This window comes from Bubalus kerabau, chromosome 20 (genome assembly GCF_029407905.1).
Source record: "Bubalus kerabau isolate K-KA32 ecotype Philippines breed swamp buffalo chromosome 20, PCC_UOA_SB_1v2, whole genome shotgun sequence".
Classification (NCBI taxonomy): Eukaryota; Metazoa; Chordata; class Mammalia; order Artiodactyla; family Bovidae; genus Bubalus; species Bubalus kerabau.
This window is the reverse complement of record NC_073643.1, coordinates 1,823,944-1,843,006: the sequence shown is the minus strand read 5'-3', so window position 1 is coordinate 1,843,006 and position 19,063 is coordinate 1,823,944. Positions and strand designations below refer to the sequence as shown.

General features: G+C 36.6%; 1 protein-coding gene across 1 annotated transcript in view; it reads left to right on the top strand.

The window, feature by feature from the left end:
* LOC129635035 (ankyrin repeat domain-containing protein 26-like) overlaps positions 1-19,063 on the top strand; it is a 67,927-nt gene that overhangs the window by 34,270 nt on the left and 14,594 nt on the right. The window contains 11 exon segments of the mRNA XM_055557625.1: positions 1,873-1,946; positions 7,116-7,267; positions 9,404-9,571; positions 11,336-11,369; positions 11,651-11,723; positions 14,365-14,567; positions 15,171-15,308; positions 18,242-18,318; positions 18,320-18,469; positions 18,505-18,860; positions 18,863-19,063. Of these exon segments, the coding sequence (XP_055413600.1) occupies positions 1,873-1,946; positions 7,116-7,267; positions 9,404-9,571; positions 11,336-11,369; positions 11,651-11,723; positions 14,365-14,567; positions 15,171-15,308; positions 18,242-18,318; positions 18,320-18,469; positions 18,505-18,860; positions 18,863-19,063 (1,626 nt within the window).

Sequence of the window (19,063 nt, the reverse complement as noted above, 5' to 3'; positions counted from 1 at the left end):
GATTGCCTTCTCAAAATGTAACTTCATAGCAATATTGAAGGAGTGCTGTATCATTAAAAGCTGTATATAGAAAGTCAATTCTGATTCTACTAGGATGCCCAGTCTATTGAGTAACCATGTCTAATATGTGTTGTCCATAAATACTAATTAATTTAGCACCTTTAATCAGTCATATTGTCAGAGCTATAGTAAGAAATATATACTGTTTCTTTTTTTCACTCCTAGTTTTTTCTTTTCTATCCTCACCTATAGGGTTAACTTTGCATTTACAAAAGATTCTCAGTTATTTCCTAGAATAGTGACTACAAGCTATAAACTCAGTGTTTTGTTTCTTTTAATCTATAGAAGTGACTTGTTTGCTCTTGTTTGTCCATTAGCTTCGTATGTCCACAAAACACAAATTCAGATAAAATCTATCCAGTCCCTTCAACAGAGGAAGATGGGAAATAGGGAAACTACAAAATAAATAGAAGCAACTTCAGACTGTTCATGTAGATCATTTCTCATCTCAGTCAATACCTTTTAGAAAGTAACCAGCAGAGTCTACTCCTTCAGGGCCCCCGGATTTGTACATTTATTCATTTCATAATGATTTATTCTATACTGGACTCAGATAATTTTATATCCTAAATATTTCTGGAAATGCTCCCCCAGTCCAGGCCTGCATCACCTTTGTTTTCTTCCATTAATAATGCCTTCAGATTCATCTCCCTCCATTTATTTGTATGCCCTTCAAATTCATTCCTCTTGTAGCATTTAGAGTCACCTCTCTCAAAAGCAAGTGTGACTGTGAACCACTCTTCAAATCACATTAATCTCCAAGCATCATAAAGTGACATGTGAGGCTTTCCTAATCTGACTTCTGCCTGACACTTCATCTCTCGCCCTTTCTGTCTTTTGCTATGGAATTCTGAATTGCTTGTGATGCCCTCCTGACCTGTCTCTGTACTTTCGACAGATATTTACCCTGTTGTGTGTGTGCTTCTCTCCCTGTCTTGTTACAGCCTTGCATGCCTTCCCTCTCCTTCCCTTGGACTGTGTAAGTCTCCTTTCAGGCATTATCTCTAGAAAAGCATTCCCTGACATCTTTTATCTACATTTTCTTTAAACTCCAGTGTCTAGTACAGAGCAGAAAGCTGATAAATAATTATTGAATAAAATAAATAAGGACTATTTATACAAAAGTGATTTTTAAGAGCTTGTCCTGTGCAGTTTAGGAGCCAAGAAGATAGGCATGTGAAAAAATAATTTACAATTCAGGTGATGAAGATACACTAGAAAAATCTATAAAGTTCTAAGGTAGCTACAAGGAAAGGGATACCTGTTTATCTGAGAAAAGATAGCTGTAATCAAGGACAACTTCACAAAGCAGGTTGAGTCTTAAAAGATGAAAAGTTATTTGTCAGGAAGAGTACAGGGTAGCATTTCAGATTAAGGAATTGATAAAAGTATAAAAAAATAAGGAATTTTGTAAACCATGAATAATGTTGCAATTAAAGCTTGGCATGTTGTTAAAAAGGTAATGTTATGAAGTAGAGAAGAGAATGTATTGTGACTTTATATGTCTGTCCTGTATTTTGAAATTTTGTTTGGTTTCTGATTGTTTTGTTCATTGATGTTTGGATGATTTTGTGAATGAATCTTTGAGCTGTTTGTGTGCCTGTATCCTGGTGATATCTGGTATTTTCCAAATTGTTTGTTGAAATTTTAGATCATTGGAAGTATTTCTTAAGGAAGTAAATATTCAGCTGAAGATTAAGATTGATTTAAGATGTCATTTGATACAGTGTTTTAAATCTATGTTTTAAATAAAGATTATGTCTTTTATCTAAATATTCTAAGTAATTTTAACTAAACATACAGATTTGTCAGCAGAACTAGACTTAGAAATGACATCAGAGGAAGAAGAGGAAAAACCTGTTGGAGATGAAAACAACCATTCCCAGGTATGTAAAAATGTAAATTTAAATTTCTGGTTTAATACTGTTTCCTGTGCTTCAACAGCTTAATACAGTGTGTAACAAAGGTCATGACAAATAAAATTACCTTTCAAAATTTAATCAATAGATAAAAATTTAATAGTTTTTATAGCACCTTAATTATAAAATTTCAAATATTTTTAGAATCTGTTTATAGTTTGTTTTTGGAATTGAGGGAAAAAATTTTCCTGACTATTGTTTACTTCTTCCATTTTTATAACTTCATTACATGATTATGAAGGTGATATCAAATACTGAATTGTAAGAGTAAACAGTTGAAATTATGAACAATATGACAATGATGATCCCGGACCTAGTACATGGAGAGAGAAATCATTCCCAGTGGTTCAGGGTTTTCCATTGAAATTACCAGTCAGTGATGCCAAGATGAAAGATTCATTCTGTCTGTGATCTTGGCGTAATTGATTAGGGATGTACATTCAGGGAGAGAGTGGGGTCATAGAATCAATCCAGTTACCTATTAAGAGAATCGAAGCTTCCAGATTGGACCTTTGTTGTTAGGGCACAAATAATAACTTTTTAATTTATCTCATTTTGGGGTGAGAAATCAGTAAATACTACTAAAAATGCTTTATCCACTTTCATTGGTAGATATTAGAATATAATATAACTGAATGTAGGGGCTTCCTTGGTAGCTCAGCTGGTAAAGAATCCACCTGCAATGCAGGAGACCCCAGTTCATTTCCTGGGTCAGGAAATTCCACTGGAGAAGGGTTCAGCTACCCACTTCAGTATTGTTGGGCTTCCCTGGTGGCTCAGATGGTAAAGAATCCACCTGTAATGTGCGAGACCTAGGTTTAATCCCTGGGTTGGGAAGATCCCCTGGAGGAGGGCATGGCAACCTACTCTAGGATTCTTGCCTGGAGAATCCCCATGGACAGAGGAGCCTGGTGGGCTACAGTCCTTAGGGATGGAAAGAATCAGACATGACTGAGCATACACATAAGTGAATGTAAGCAGGTAATATGTGTTGATGAATAACACTATCATAAAATATAATTTGCATTAAAATTTAGGGATTTGTTCCTCTTTCTGATTGTTGTTAATTTGATTTTGGCTCCTAGTAATGTAAAGTTTGTCTGTTTTGCACGTATTGGTCCTTAAAAAAAAAATCTTACAAATGTGCTATAGGGATTCCCTATTTAAGGTTTAGTGAGGTGAAATATTTTTAAGTGAGGAAGCCTTTATAACATTAAAAATTATCTAATTAATTTTTGGTAGATTTAACATATATGAATTAATTCAAACAGTGATAAAATTGGGTTTGTGAGTTCATGTTTTTCCCCTATTTTAGGCTAAGGCAAGTTATTTTTCACTTCTTCCTCATGATCCAGTGATTTGTGAGTAGCTAAGCATAGATTAAGAAGTTTAAGAGTTAAATTTTAATAAATTTTAGATTTCCAACATGGACACTTCAGGATATTTTTAATGACAAATACATGTACTCCCTTCCCTTTATGTATTTAATAACAAATTTAATAACAATAAACATAAAATAAAGAATAGAATAAACAATACAAAACAAATTAAAAAATTAATAACAAATACATGTACTCCCTTCCCCGTACATGTATAAGGCTTCCCTTGTGGCTCAGCTGGTAAAGAATTTGTCTGCAATGCAAGAGACCTAGGCTCGATTCCTGGGTTGGGAAGAGCCCCTAGAGAAAGTAAAGACTATCCACTCCAATATTCTGGCCTGGGGAACTCCATGGTCTGTATAGTCCATAGGGTTGCAAAGAGTCGGACACAACTGAGTGGCTTTCACTTTAACTTTCACATGTACTCCCACATATTCTTTAATCATCACTTGAAGATGTTTCTTTTGAGACAGACTTTTCCATTATGTTGTTTACTAAAATGTAGTAAGTTTTGACACATGTGATTTTGTCACATAAGTAGTATAAACTCCCACCCCCCGAAAATTAAATATTTATCTCCAAAGGAGAAAACTGAGTTTTGAGATGCTGTGAGATTTTTCTTCCTTCCAGTAATATATTTTTAAATTTCTTTGTTTGCTTGTTTGCTCTTTTGTGTAAGAGGTGCCTTGACTGAGTTTTAACAACAGACAAAAATCTGTAGGTATTCTCCTTTAAAAGAAAAAGGAGATCAGCCCTATCCCCAGCTAAGACATTAAATTACTTGGGTAAAGTCATGCTTTTAACTTATCTGCTGCTGCTGCTAAGTCGCTTCAGTCATGTCCGACTCTGTGCGACCCCATAGACAGCAGCCCACCAGGCTCCCCCGTCCCTGGGATTCTCCAGGCAAGAACACTGGAGTGGGTTGCCATTTCCTTCTCCAATGCATGAAAGTGAAAAGTGAAAGTGAAGTCGCTCAGTCGTGTCCGACTCTTAGTGACCCCATGGACTGCAGCCTACCAGGCTCCTCCATCCATGGGATTTTCCAGGCAAGAGTACTGGAATGAGTTGCCATCACCTTCTCCATTTAACTTACCTATTCATTTTATAAATTCATTTGGTAATTTATGAGATTCAAGTTACAGAATTTTATCATCTCTTTTGGTGCCATAAAATGCTAGGGAATGCCACCTTAGGGGCTTTGAAGAAATCATTTAGTTTATTTTTGTGTATGATGTTAAGAAGGGTTCTCATTTCATTCTTTTACATGTAGCTGTCCAGTTTTCCCAGCACCATTTATTGAAGAGGCTGTCTTTGCCCCATTGTATATTTTTGCCTCCTTTGTCAAAAATAAGGTACCCATAGGTGCATGGGTTTATTTCTGGGCTTTCAGTCTTGTTCCATTGGTCTATATTTCTGTTTTTGTGCCAGTACCATACTTTCTTTATGACTGTAGCTTTGTCATATAATCTGGTCAAGAAGGTTGATTTCTCCAGCTCGATTGGATTAAAATGGATTAAAGACCTAAATATAAGACTAGAAACTATAAAACTCTTAGAGGAAAACATAGGCAGAACACTCGATGACATAAATCAAAGCAAGATCATCTGTGACCCACCTCCTACAGTAATGGAAATAAAAACAAAAGTAAACAAGTGGGACCTGGTTAAACTTAAAAGCTTTTGCACAGCAAAGGAAACTATAAGCAAGGTGAAAAGACAGCACTCAGAATGGGAGAAAATAATAGCAAATGAAACAACTGACAAAGGATTAATTTCCAAAATATACAAGCAGCTCATACAACTCAATACCAGAAAAACAGTCCAATCAAAAAGTGGGAAAAAGACCTAAATAGACATTTCTTCAAAGATGACATACAGATGGCTAACAAACACATGAAAAGATGCTCAATATCACTCATTATTAGAGAAATACAGATAAAAACTACCATGAGATATAACCTTACACCAGTCAGAATGGCCATCATCAAAAAGTCTACAAGCAATGAATGCTGGAGAGGGTGTGGAGAAAAGGGAATGCTCTTACACTGTTGGTGGGAATGTAAATTGATCCAGTCATTATGGAAGACTGTATGGAGATTCCTTAAAAAACTAGGAATAAAACTACCATAAGACCCAGCAATCCCACTCCTAGGCAATGGCACCCCACTCCAGTACTTTTGCCTGGAAAATCCCATGGACAGAGGAGCCTGGTAGGCTGCAGTCCATGGGGTTGCTAAGAGTCGGACACGACTGAGTGACTTCACTTTCACTTTTCACTTTCATGCATTGGAGAAGGAAATGGCAACCCACTCCAGTGTTCTTGCCTGGAGAATCCCAAGGACAGGGGAGCCTGGTAGGCTGCTGTCTATGGGGTCGCACAGAGTCGGACACGACTGAAGCGGCTTAGCAGCAGCAGCAGCAGGCATATACCCTGAGGAAACCAAAATTGAAAAAGACACATGTATCCCATAATTCATTGCAGCACTGTTGCAATAGTTAGAACATGGAAGCAACCTAGATGTCCATCAACAGATGAATGGATAAAGAAGTTGCAGTTCATATACACAATGGAATATTACTCAGCCATAAAAAGGTATGCACTTGAGTCAGTTCTAATGAGCTGGGTGAACCTAGAACCTATTATATAGAGTGAAGTAAGTCAGAAAGAGAAAGATAAATATCGTATTATAACACATATATGGAATCTAGGAAAATGGCACTGAAGAATTTATTTACAGGGCAGCAGTAGAGAATCAGACATAGAGAATAAACTTATGGACTTGGGGTGAGGGGAAGAGAGGGTGAGATGTAACATGGAAAGAGTAACATGGAAACTTACATTACCATATGTAAAAAGATAGCCAACCGGAGTTTGCTGTATGGCTCAGAAAACTCAAACAGGGGCTCTGTATCAACCTATAGGGGTGGGATGGGGGGAGATGGGAGGGAGGTTCAAAAGGCAGGGGATATATGTATAACTTTGGCTGATTTATGTTGAGGTTTGACAGAAAACAAAATTTGGTAAAGCAATTTCAATTAAAAAATAAGTTACTTTGAAAAAAAAATCATTTAAACTTTCTTGGTTTTGCTCCTATTTCTGGTAAATAGTGGGGCTACAATAGGTAATTATTTCTATATCCTCTAGCTATAAAGTTTGATGGTTATTGAATGTGAAATTGGGAAGCATTATTTATATTCCAGAATTCCACACTAACAACTCATCTGTTTCACTCTGCTCCTTGTGTTTTGGTAAACTTTGGTTCATATATTTTAGTGAACACCATCACTTTTTTGTTATATATAGCCTGGATCCAAATGAACAAAGAAATGTAAAAGGCCATGGGGAAAGAATAGCTTTAGTGTTTTTGAGGCACTAAGGTGTCACATCCTCTAAATCTGGCTGTTTAGTGGAAAATCCAGGTGGTAAAGACTGAAGAGGACAGATTTTGTGTGTTTTGTCCTTTTATTTCTCTATCTCTGCCAGTTAGATGGGGAAGACTAGGGATGAATAATTGCATCATCTTAAGAAAGCCTTTTTTGAAATTTTGGGAATTTTGTTTCTTTTCGTCAAACAAGAAGAAATAGGATTTACAAATACTTCAGTGACTTGTTAGTGATAAAGTAAGCACAAAAAGATTTTTTTTATCACTTAAAATCAGGACAAACCCTGAGTCAAATAATAAAATTAATGAAAACAACAAAAAAAAGATGTTTATAATTAAGTAAAAGAATTTCTTAGTATCAAACTTTCATTAAAGGTTGAAGAAAAGAAGAAGCACAAAAGTAGTGAAGTGGAAGTATCAGACAATGTATGTGATACTGCTGATGACAGTGGATTGATTAAGCAGACAAAGAGTGGAGAAAAGAGCAATCAGGAGTTTGCTGCTATGGAGAATGAAGGTTCTGATAGGTAAGCCTATTTAACAGCAGGTCATTTGTTATTTTTCTGTGAAATAAGTTTGGATGTGAGAGTTGGACTATAAAGAAAGCTGAGCGCTAAAGAATTGATACTTTTGAACTGTGGTGTTGGAGAAGACTCTTGAGAGTCCCTTGGGCTGCAAGGAGATCCAACAAGTCCATCCTAAAGGAGATCAGTCCTGGGTGTTAATTGGAAGGACTGATGTTGAAGCTGAAACTCCAATACTTTGGCCACCTGAGGCAAAGAGCTGACTCATTGGAAAAGACCCTGATGCTGGGAAAGATTGAGGGCAGGAGGAGAAGGGGACGACAGAGGAGGAAATGGTTGGATGGCATCACTGACTCAATGGACATGAGTTTGGGTAAACTCCGGGAGTTGGTGATGGACAGGGAGGGCTGGCGTGCTGCAGTCCATGGGGTCGCACAGAGTCGGATATGACTGAGTGACTAAACTGAGCTGAACTGAACTGAACTGAGCTAATGGTTGTGATGATCACATTTTACATTTTGCTGCTGTTGCTGCTAAGTCGCTTCAGTCGTGTCCGACTCTGTGTGACCCCAGAGACGGCAGCCCACCAGGCTCCCTCATCCCTGGGATTCTCCAGGCAAGAACACTGGAGTGGGTTGCCATTTCCTTCTCCAATGCATGAAAGTGGAAAGTGAAAGTGAAGTCGCTCAGTCGTGTCCAACTCTTCCCGACCCCATGGACTGCAGCCTACCAGGCTCCTCCATCCATGGGATTTGGCAGGCAAGAATACATTTTGCTAGGGATATAGTTATTTTTATTTTTTTGTCCTTTAGACATAATACTAAAGTCAATTTCTTAACATACCACCATATTACAGTATTAGAGTATGCTGAATTTGACTGCCTACTTGCCTTTACCAGTGTGTGGTATATTTAAATATATTTTATGTCACTACTTAACGTTTTTTCATTTCAGTTTGAGCACTTCTTTGAGCATTTCTTATGAGACAGGTTTAGTGGTGAGGAACTCCCTCAGCTCTGGTTTTTCTGGGAAAGTTTTTATTTCTCCTTCATTTCTGGAACATAACTTTTCTGGATAGAGTATTCTTGGTTGGCAGGTTTTTTTTTTTTGTCATATCATTTTGAGTATGTCCATGGATGGAAGCCAAATTGTTGTTGGTGGCAGGGGAACTGATGAGGTACTGGTCTTTCATCCATAATGCTGAAATCACTGCATCATGTGGGTGGTTTAAAAGTAAACTGCCTCACTACCCCTCCACCACCAAATATTTCCTTGATTTTTTCTTTCATGGTATATGTGCCGCATGTCATTTAAAAAGTGACCCAAATTAAGCGTTACTTTTTTTTTTTTTTCTTTTTGGCTGCTCTGGTTCTTTGCTGCTGCAGTGCTTGAGCTTCTCATTGTGGTGGCTTCTGTTGATGCCAAGCATGGGCTCTAGGGTGCTGGCTTCAGTAGTTGTGCAGCATGGGTTTAGTTGCCCCGTGACATGTGGGATCTTCCTGGACCAGGGACTGAACCACTGTCCCCTCATTGGCAGGCAGACTCCTAAGTACTGGACCATCAGGGAAATCCCTAAATTAAGCATTATTGTATTTAAAAGCAAAACAGAAAATATAGTGTAAATCTAATTATGACTCCCATGGGTAAGAGTCATTGTGTTTAGGCAGTGAACTCTAGGTTTCCAGTGTAGCCCTTGAGGTTCTTCCCAGTGTCTTTCCAAAGATGCACCTCTCTGCTTTCTTTCATGTGCTTCGTACTTTTCCTTCCAGGTTCCTAGGAAACAGCCTAGATGCCACGTGCCTGATCTTTGTGCTCTGTATTCTAATCTCCAAGTAGAATGATTTTCTCCCTTTTTTTTTTCCTTTGTAACCTTCTCTCTTCACTTCTTCTGTAAAGCCTTCTTTATTTCACTGATAACTTTCATATATCAACTCTTACATATCACATCATATCATAATTGTATATCTGTCTTTGAGGAAAGAATTTGTGTTTTCTTGCCTATGGTTGGTACTTAATAACTATTTTGTCAATTAATCAATGATTTAAGATGGATAAGAGTAGGAATTTTACAAGAATTGCTTTTTTTATTCAGTTGAATTATTAGAAAACATTGGCTTTTTTTGAAATTTTTTAAAGTAGCAATCCTGGCATGTATAGAAAGGAAGTAAAGAAAAAGGACAATAGCAAATGGACACCAGAAGAACGTGTGATTGCAACAATATTTGAAAAGACCAATTCACTGACTGGTGGTCTGCTGCATGTTAATAATGACGGCATTTTAAGTGAAGTGGATCAGGATGATGACAGGTAATATCTACAAATTTTTTATTTCTAGAGGAAGAAATAAGCACTGAATACTTCTGGAAATGGAGCAACATAATATAGTGTACAGGCCAAAACAAGAGATTCCTCAACTATAGTGGAAAACACTGCTGAAAGATTAAAGTGAGGACCAGTGCCTTTGGCCAGAAATCATTTCAGTAAATAGTCTCCCTGAAAGCTGGTCTGTAGTGAATACATATAAACAGCCCTGTATGGAATATTTGCTGGGACAGGCAATAGAGAACTAGATGGTAACTGAAGAGGAATGTGGAGTTCAAAGGAGTTTCTTGTTTTATGTTAAGATGGGAGCTTTTAGAGTATGTGTGCTGTTAGAAATGATCCAGAAGAGGACATGTTTATTGAGTTAATCTTGTTTGCATTTCCAATATTAGAAAGCTTATTGATTATATGACATTATCTTTAAACTATTACAGTAAACTAATTGTACATAATATTTCTGTTATATATAGTTTTATGGTAAGGGCTTGTTTGTTGGTTCTGAAGTGTAATATTCCTATGTAATTGTATGTGTAGATGATTAGTTCAGTTAATTCTATCCTACATAGATTTTAAAAAATTATATAATCATGAACTTACTAACACTTAGGCTATGCTGAATAGGATTTGATCATTCCTAGATGATTCTAGTTGATAGTAACATCATGAGTAGCTATGATTTTGTAAGGTACTCTTAAACATTACATCATATCAACGTAATAGTTGCTTATAGATTCTAAGGAAAAGGGAAAAATTTTGTTTATATTCAACAGAAAAAAAAACTAACAATCTTTCACAAATTATTAATTTTGGTTTATAAAGTTCTAAATTAGAAAAATTATGCTTCCCATAGTAAGAGTGTTATTAACACATATTGTGTATTCAATAAGTGTATATCAGATTCATGAATAAACAGCAGAATGGCTAAATGAAGGCCTACTGATAAATTTCTTTACAAAAGCAAGTGTTTAGTGAAAGTAGATTTCCAATATTGCCTACCTCTAAAGTCTTTTTATTTTTTGAGAAACGTGTTAAGATTCAGAAAGTATTATTTATAGTTATAACTGGACATGGAATAATAATATAGATTCATTTGCTATCATATTCCTTAAGAAGACTTATTTAAATATTACTTTCTCTGCATATTTTCGAACCGCAGTGTTGAAGCCAGATTCCTGAGTTTGAACTCTGGATCTGTTGGTGATCTGCTGTGTGGGCTTGGGCAACTTACTCAGCCTTTCTGTGCTCCGTTTCTTCCTTTGTAGAGGACCTAATGTATTCCCTACTTCCCAGAAAGTTTGTGAGGATTAAAATGCCATTAAGACATATAAAGTGCTTATAATAATGCATAGCAGTTGCATAGGAAGTCCTCAGAAGGCTAATATCATGGTTATTAAAAATGTGTTTCTTTCTTATAAGGACTTAAGGAATACATCCCAGATAGGTTTTATTGCTGCAAAACATAGTTCTTATTGAAAATAACAACTGCAAGAAATCCTGGTATACTGGTTCCCTTCACATAATGCAAGTAATGTTGTGTTTTTCCTTTTCTTTGATCTAAATTAAATGTTTTATTAGTATTATAAATGTATTTTGTTTGTCCTTTAATGTTACTCTTCTTTATTGTTTTAATCCTTTTATAAAAATTACTTACCAATGCAAATGCAAAGATTTTATATAAAAAACAAAGTTTAGGTATTTGTATTTTTAAGTATTTAATATTAGTCTGAAAAGAATCATTTGTTTTTTCAGGCCTGCAAAGAAAACATCTAATGAAAATAACAAGGTATAGTCAAAAAGTTAACTATAAAAAATATTTTCCTAGTAAAAAATACTTTGTAAAAGGAATAGTAGCAAAATATAAAATCTTCCTTTGTTGTAGAGACATATACTTTGACAACTTAATTTAGAAACACTATTGATAAAGTTATCCTTTTGATAAAAAAATCTGTCCTTTTAAAAAGTGTCTGTTTTTGCTTTAATGAAGAGATGTTTATCACCTTTGTACAATTAGTATGTTCTATAAATATTTTAAGGACATTATGAAATAGTATTATTTATGTGTAGGTCAAAGAACAAATTAATTCTGTGGATGACCGTGATGACTTAACTCAGTCATCTGAAACAGCTTCCGAGGATGGTGAGTTGCTTTACTATAAGAATTCCATGTTGTTAATTGAACAACTTGACACAGGGTGTAAAGGTAGGACTGCAGTGTAAATATAAATACAAAGCCTGTTTGTGTACGGTGTAGTAGTAATATATGTCTAGTACTGCTCTAGAGCCAGGGATATGTTACAGTGCTGTGCATCTCAGAAGTAGGTTCTGTATTAAAAGAACATGAACGTGAGTGTATACTCTGCACCACAGGCCTATGATCATTCTCACTCACTGTACCTTCTGTTGACTCTTCTTTCCTGTGCCCTCACCCAAGGTCAGGTTAGCATCACTTTCCTCCTGGAATAACTGAAATAATCTCAGAACTTCTTTCCCTGCCATTCTACCTCCTGGAACCTCAATCCACACAGCAACTATAATGATTATCTATTTTTAAAAATTCGGATCTCATCATGTTACCCTTTTGCTTAAAGCCCAACTGTTACTTCTCTTTGCTTCACGGTTAAAGGTCACAATTGTCTAGCTTCATCTTGTTTTATTTTTTACCCTTCTTTCTACATGAATTTTAGCATCAGGGTGTCAATTTCCTAAAAGGTCTGCTGGTCTTACATTTTCATTTTCATTCAGTTCAAAATACTTTGTAATTCTTCTTTTCATTACCTCTTTTATCCAAGGGTTATTTAGATCCGTGTGATTTAGTTTCCAAATATTGAGAGTTTTCCAGAGATCCTTCTGTGCTCTTGCTTCTTGTGATTTAATACGTGCATCCAGAGGGACCCGGGGGCTAGGGCTGATTATTTCCTCCCTCGAAGGCAAGACCTTACTGACTACCCTGTTCATTCTACTGTAAGGAGAAGTTTTTCCAGCCTGGCTCATGAGATTAGATAGAATTCCTGGGACTGAGTGAGCACCAGTCACAGGTTCCTATAGTCTTTTCAGATGGTTTCTCCCTGGTCTCAGGTGGTTTTTCCCAGATGGGCGCTGTTTGTTCCTCTGCTGAGTACCCGAGGGGCTCCTCCTCAGATCTCCAGGGTCCTTTTTCTCTCTGTTCCACTCTCTCCTCTCTGTGGTTCTGATCTGTGATCTCTGCCCACTTTGGTTTCACCAGACTGTCAGCTTCATCACCTCCTGTCAGGGAGTCTGGCTGACTCAGCTTCCATTCCTTCTCCTCATGTTGGGGCCTGGAAATTCTCTCAAGGCAGTGAGCTGGGGCGTTCCTTAGGCTAACCCCAAGTGTTTCCAGGATCATTGTCTTTCATTCCCTGAAGTCCTTTGTCATGAAAATCATTGTTTAATGTATTTTGTCGGTGTCGTTTTTGCTCACTTCACTCAGGAAGGTAAATCAGTAGCTGTTCACTCTGTCTTGGTTAAAAACATATGGCAGCTGGAGACTGTCCACAGTGTTGTTCTTCCTACTGTACTTACTACTTCCTGCTCATCCTTCATTTCTCAGTGTGACATCTCTTCCCCAGGGAAATCTTTCCTGGACCCAATCTATGTCAAGTTCTATTATGTGATCATAGAACTCTCTTTTCTTATAATATCCTTCTGAGTTCATAATTATTTTATTTATCTTTCTCTTCTACTAGACTTGAAGCTAAACAAGAGCCAGGGGAGTCTGTTTTATCTGCAGAGCTTAGAATAATGTCTTCCACATTATAGAGAATTAATATTTGTTCAATGTGTGGATGCGTGAACGTGAAAGGCACAGTCCTTTATACTCAAAACTTACTCACATAAATTTTTGTTTGTTGTTGTTTTTATCTTTGTTTTCTTCATTATGCAGATTCTGTTAGCTTGTTGAAAATCCAGGATACGATTCTTTCGTATGAAAAATTAGTGGAACTTAAAAAAAAGCCACTGTGAACTGCTTAGAGGAAAGATTAAAAAAATGGAAAGTAAGGTTTGTGGGCTACAGAAAGAGCTGTCAGAAACCAAAGAAGTGAAATCACAGTTGAGCATCAGAAAGTGGAGTGGGAACGAGAGCTCGGCAGCTTGAAGTTCTGTACATCTCGCTTTTAGAGAAATATTTGAACTATTGTTTCCTTTAATACTGCAGAGACATAGAAGTGTTATAAGGACTAGCTTATCCTCTAGGATTTTACAGAGGAGAAAGTGTTACTAGTATTGTGGAGTGTGAAATTCTTGGAAATAATATAGCAGGTTGTTAACAGTGAGTGCTTCTAATAACTTAATGTATGTTTTTCCAAATCATCATTTTCATGACTGTACAGAAGTCCACCATAATGGAAACCTTATTAATTATTTAGCAAATTGACTTTCGGTTGTTTTTCACTTTTCTGTATTATATTTAATATGACATGAAATGTTTTTCTATAAATTCATTTCTACCTTTCTAATTATTTTGAATACATTTTCTTTAATAATATCGTATTATTTGGTCAAAGTATGAGAACTTAAAAAAGATCTTTGATCTATATTTGAAGTTTATATTACTTTACATTCCCATGCACAGATGTATACAGTAGTCATTTTTCTCAAGACAGAAAAAAAAAAAATGGATGCAGTTTTATTCTTAACCCTCAGCAGAAAACTGTGAAATTATTAAGGTTTTTCATTGTATTTTCCCCTATTTTACTATTTTAAACATTATGTAGAGAAAGTTATTGTAGCAGTGGATAATCTCATGATTTTCTAAGAAGAGCTGTATGAGTTTTGCAGATTGACCTTAAAGCAAGAAGGAGAGCAGAGAAGAAATGCTGATATGTTGTATGAAAATATTAGGGAGCAGTTAAGAAGAAAAGAAGACCAATATAGTAAAAAAGTTGAAATGAAACAGCAACTTGAACTCACTCTCAGAGAACTAGATATGGAACTGAAGACGGTGAGAAATGATCTGAATCAGGTAGAGCAGTCTTTGGTGAAATTTTCAAATTTCTGACACTATTTCGTCAATATTATTTATAGTATCCCTTTAATTTAATATGTATTTTTAGGTTTAGAACAAAATTGTTATCTAAAGTATGAATGGTGACATTTAGAGCTTAAGTCATTAATTTCTTGCCATTCTTGGCTTCTCATAGATGCTCTGTGTATGTTTTCTGAGTGGAGGAATGGACATAAATCAAGCTGAATCATTAACATAATGGTTGGCATTTTTGATACATTAGGCAAAGTAATATTCTTAATTCCAATCCATGTATTAATTTTGGCTTTCTTGTGTTAAAATATAGGCTAACTTGCGTTGACACTGTGAAGAAACTAGCTAAGTGCTTTGTAAAGAAATTTTCCTTTACAATACTATGTCTGCCTATGTTTTTGCTCTGTGATAAATTTAGCAGGCATTTAAATTAAGATCTGAGTTATTCATGTGGGAATACAGATCCTTGTGCTTAAAAAGCCTACTTCCTTTAAACAGTTTTTTTCATTTTAAATTCTTCTCCTAAGCTTTTAACTTTTTTTTTTTTTTAATGATATAGACCCCAAACTTCATATAATGTCTCTCCAGGTTATAGAAGCACGAAATGACACTCAGAAGCAGCTTTCTCGAGAATGGAATGGCAGAATGTTATGGGATGGAATTCTGGCCAATCACCTTGCCAAACAAAAGGAGATAGAAAGGGCTAATAAGGAAATGAACTCTGAGGTATTTTCTGTAGTCATTTTCAAAGATGTGTATATGTCTCTGTGTATGTATATATTTTAAAAACCAACACTATACATCATAGAAAGTGTAGAGGATTTTGAAAGCCTATATATCTATGTTTTGAGGAGGGCAACATTTTCCATCTGTTGGATAAAGTAATATTTGTAATTCAAATCTGTTTGTCTGCTGCAGATAGGTAGTGACACATGATGGCCTCATCCAAGGAGAGGCCTTTAATATTTTCCATAGGAATTGATCTCAAAGTTTTTGCAACTGTCTTGGAAGAGCCGGCACCCTGATTGTGGTTTAGGCAAGGAAGACCGTGTGTGGTCCACCATCGACTGCGCTACCCGACCAAGTCCCTCTGCTTTGGAGTGAACGTGTCGGTCACTCCATGCACGTCATCATCTTCAGTGTCTAAATCGGAGTCTGTTCTTGGCTCTGCTGTCATTTCTTTAACCAATACCCTATCAACGACCTTTCTACATCATTTACAGGTTTTCAATTTGTAAACACTGTGCCATCAGTTGTTAAAACACTTTTGAACACCTTAAAAAGTTGTTTCTATAGAAAAAACTTATAAAAGTCCCCCCTCCCCCTCTAAAGAAAACAAACTTTTGCTACTGACAGTAGATGTTCTGGTTGTTGGTAGTGATGTTGTTTCCTCGAAAGATCACTAGGTTACTTTATCACTTCCCTGATGGTAAGGAGGAAACTATAGGCCATTCAGAAGCCACATTTTGGATGTCATTCTTCTACTTGTGAGAAAATGAGCACTCTGTGAGTGCCCTGTTTCCGTACAGGGAACTTTTGAAAACAGTGATAGATATGCCATAATATATATTAGTGATGATTATTGTGTTTTTCATTGTATTTCTCCCATCTTACTGTTTTAAACATTATGAAGAGAGAATGAAAGTTATTGCTGTAGCAAATAATCTCATAATTTTCTAAGAAGAGCTCTCTACATTTTACCTTATTTATCATTAGCATGTGTACCATGAGTGAAATAAGAGGCTTACTTTGTATGTTTGTACTAGAGAAGTAACTGTGGTTTGATGTAAGAGGCCTACTAGAGTGAGAAGACCTGGTGAAAAGCCTGCAGCTTATTTATATTTTTAACTTCTTCCTTTCCAGAATTATAGCTAATGAGTTAATTGATATTTGTAGAAGTGCTTAGTACAGTTATCAAGAGGGATAATTCTTCTAATTGTTAAAATGTTAGAAAGATAGCATAGTCTCAGAAAAGTTTTTTTTTTATGAAATTTAGTCTGTTTAAATATATATAGGGCTAAGGCTCTTACTGTGAGGTAGCTGTATAGGTTAGATATCAGATGCAGTGTTTTTAAAGCTAGCAAGTAGTGTTGTTTATTGAATTATAGTCGATTTACAGTATTGTGTTGTTTCAGGTATTCAGCACAGTGATTCAGCTATATATATATAGGGCTTCCCTGCTGGCTCATACTGTAAAGAATCCACCTGCAGTACAGGAGACCTAGGTTTGATCCTTGGGTTGGGAAGGTCCCTTGGAGAAGGAAATGACTACTCACTCCAGTATTCTTGTCTGGAGAATTCCATGGGCAGAGGAGTCTGCGGCTATGGTCCATGGGGGTTCAAAAGAGTCAGACATGGCTGAGTGACTAACACACGTGCACACACACACACACACACACACACACACATATTCCTTTTCAGATTTTTCTTGTAGAATATTAAGTGTAGTTCCTTATGTTGATCCTTGTTGATTATTTTATACATCAGTTCAGTTTCAGTTCAGTCGTGTCTGACTCTTTGTGACCCCATGGACTGCAGCACGCCAGACCTCCCTGTCCATCACCAACTCCCAGAGTTGACTCAAACTCATGTCCATTGAGTCTGTGATGCCATCCAACCATCTCATCCTCTGTCGTCCCCCTCTCCTCCCGCCTTCAGTCTTTCCCAGCATCAGGGTCTTTTCAAATGAGTCAGTTCTTCCCATCAGGTGGCCAAAGTACTGGAGTTTCAGCTTTACCATCAGTCCTTCCAGTGAACACCCAGGACTGATTTCCTTTAAGATGGACTTGTTGGATCTCCTTGCAGTCCAAGGGACACTCAAGAGTCTTCTCCAACACTAGAGTTCAAAAGTATCAATTCATATATTTCATATATACTAGTGTGTATATGTTAGGAAAAGGCAATGGCAACCCACTCCAGTACTCTTGCCTGGACAATCCCATGGATGGAGGAGCCTGGTAGGCTACAGTCCATGAGGTCGCACAGAGTCAGACACGACTGAAGCAACTTAGCAGCAGCAGCAGCAGTATGTATATATTAATCCCAACATCCTAATTTCTCCCTTCCCATACCTCCCTTTTGCCTATGGTGACTGTAAGTTTGTTTTCTATGTCTGTGAAGCTCTTTCTGTTTTGTAAATAAGTTCATTTTTAGATTCCACATGTAAGCAGTATGATATAATACTTGTCTTTGTCTGACTTACTTCACTTAGTGTGATAATGTCTAGGTCCAACATCCCTGTTGCTACAAATAGCATTTCATTCTTTTTTATGGCGTAGTAGTATTCCATTGTACAAATATACCACATCAGATGCAATTTTTAAGTGTAGTCAGATCTATACATCTTTGGTTTAAGCTTTCCCAAGTTCGTTGTAATTAAAAAAAAAAAGCCTTTCCAGTTCTGAGCTTCTTGAAAAGTCTCTTGGGGTTTCTTTTTTACTTTCATGGATTCGTTGTCTTCAATTAAATTTTTGAACTTTTGGATATTTCTGCTTGTATAATGTCTGAGATTTGTATCGAACCTTATTTTTTCCATTTGGAGACACACTTGGTGCAGTCTTTTCACTGTATAAACATAGAGGTTAGTCTTTCATTTTAGAGGAAATCATGAAATGTCACTTTATTGAGTACTAGCTAAAAGTCTCCTTTGTTTCACTTAGGTTTCTGATAGTTGTGAAGAAGCAAAAGACCTGTTGTGCAGAAACTACATGCTGCAGGATGAAATTGCCATGCTAAGACGAGATAGATGCAGTGAAAAATCAGTACCAGGAAAAGGAAAAGAAATATTTTGAGGACATTGAAATTGTAAAAGGAAAGAATGATGATCTTCAAAAGACAATAAAACGGAATGAGGAAACGTTAACAAAGACTATATCCCAGTATATTAAGTATATTAAGCAAGCTTAATGCTCTGACAGCTAAGAATACCAATGCTAAACTCTAAGCTGGAGAACAAAAAAGAAAGCAAATGAAGACTGGAAACGAAAGTGGAATCTTACCGTTCTAGACTGGCTGCTGCCTCACACGATCATGATCAATGTCAGACATCAAAAAGAGACCTGGAACTTGCCTTCCAGAGAGCAAGAGACGAGCGGTTACACTTGCATGACTAAATGAAGTCTGATGTGGCTAGCCTGAAAGATAACAACGAGATGCTTTCCCAGCAACTTTCTAGAGGGAAAAGTAAGTTCAATAACCTAGAAATTAAGCTGAATCACACGAGAGATTCTCTCCGAGAAAAGATTTTGATGTTAGAACGTGTCCAGAGAGACCTAAGCCAGAGTGTCAAAAGCAGGAAATTGAACACATGTATCAGAATGAACAAGGCAAAGTGAATAAATATATTGGAAAGCAGGAATCCTTAGAGGAGAGATTATCTCAACTCCGGAGTGAAAACATGTTGTTCCGACAGCAACTGGATGATACACAAAACAGAGCCTAGGGTAAAGATAAGATGGTCATCAGCATCCAAGACCAGTTTC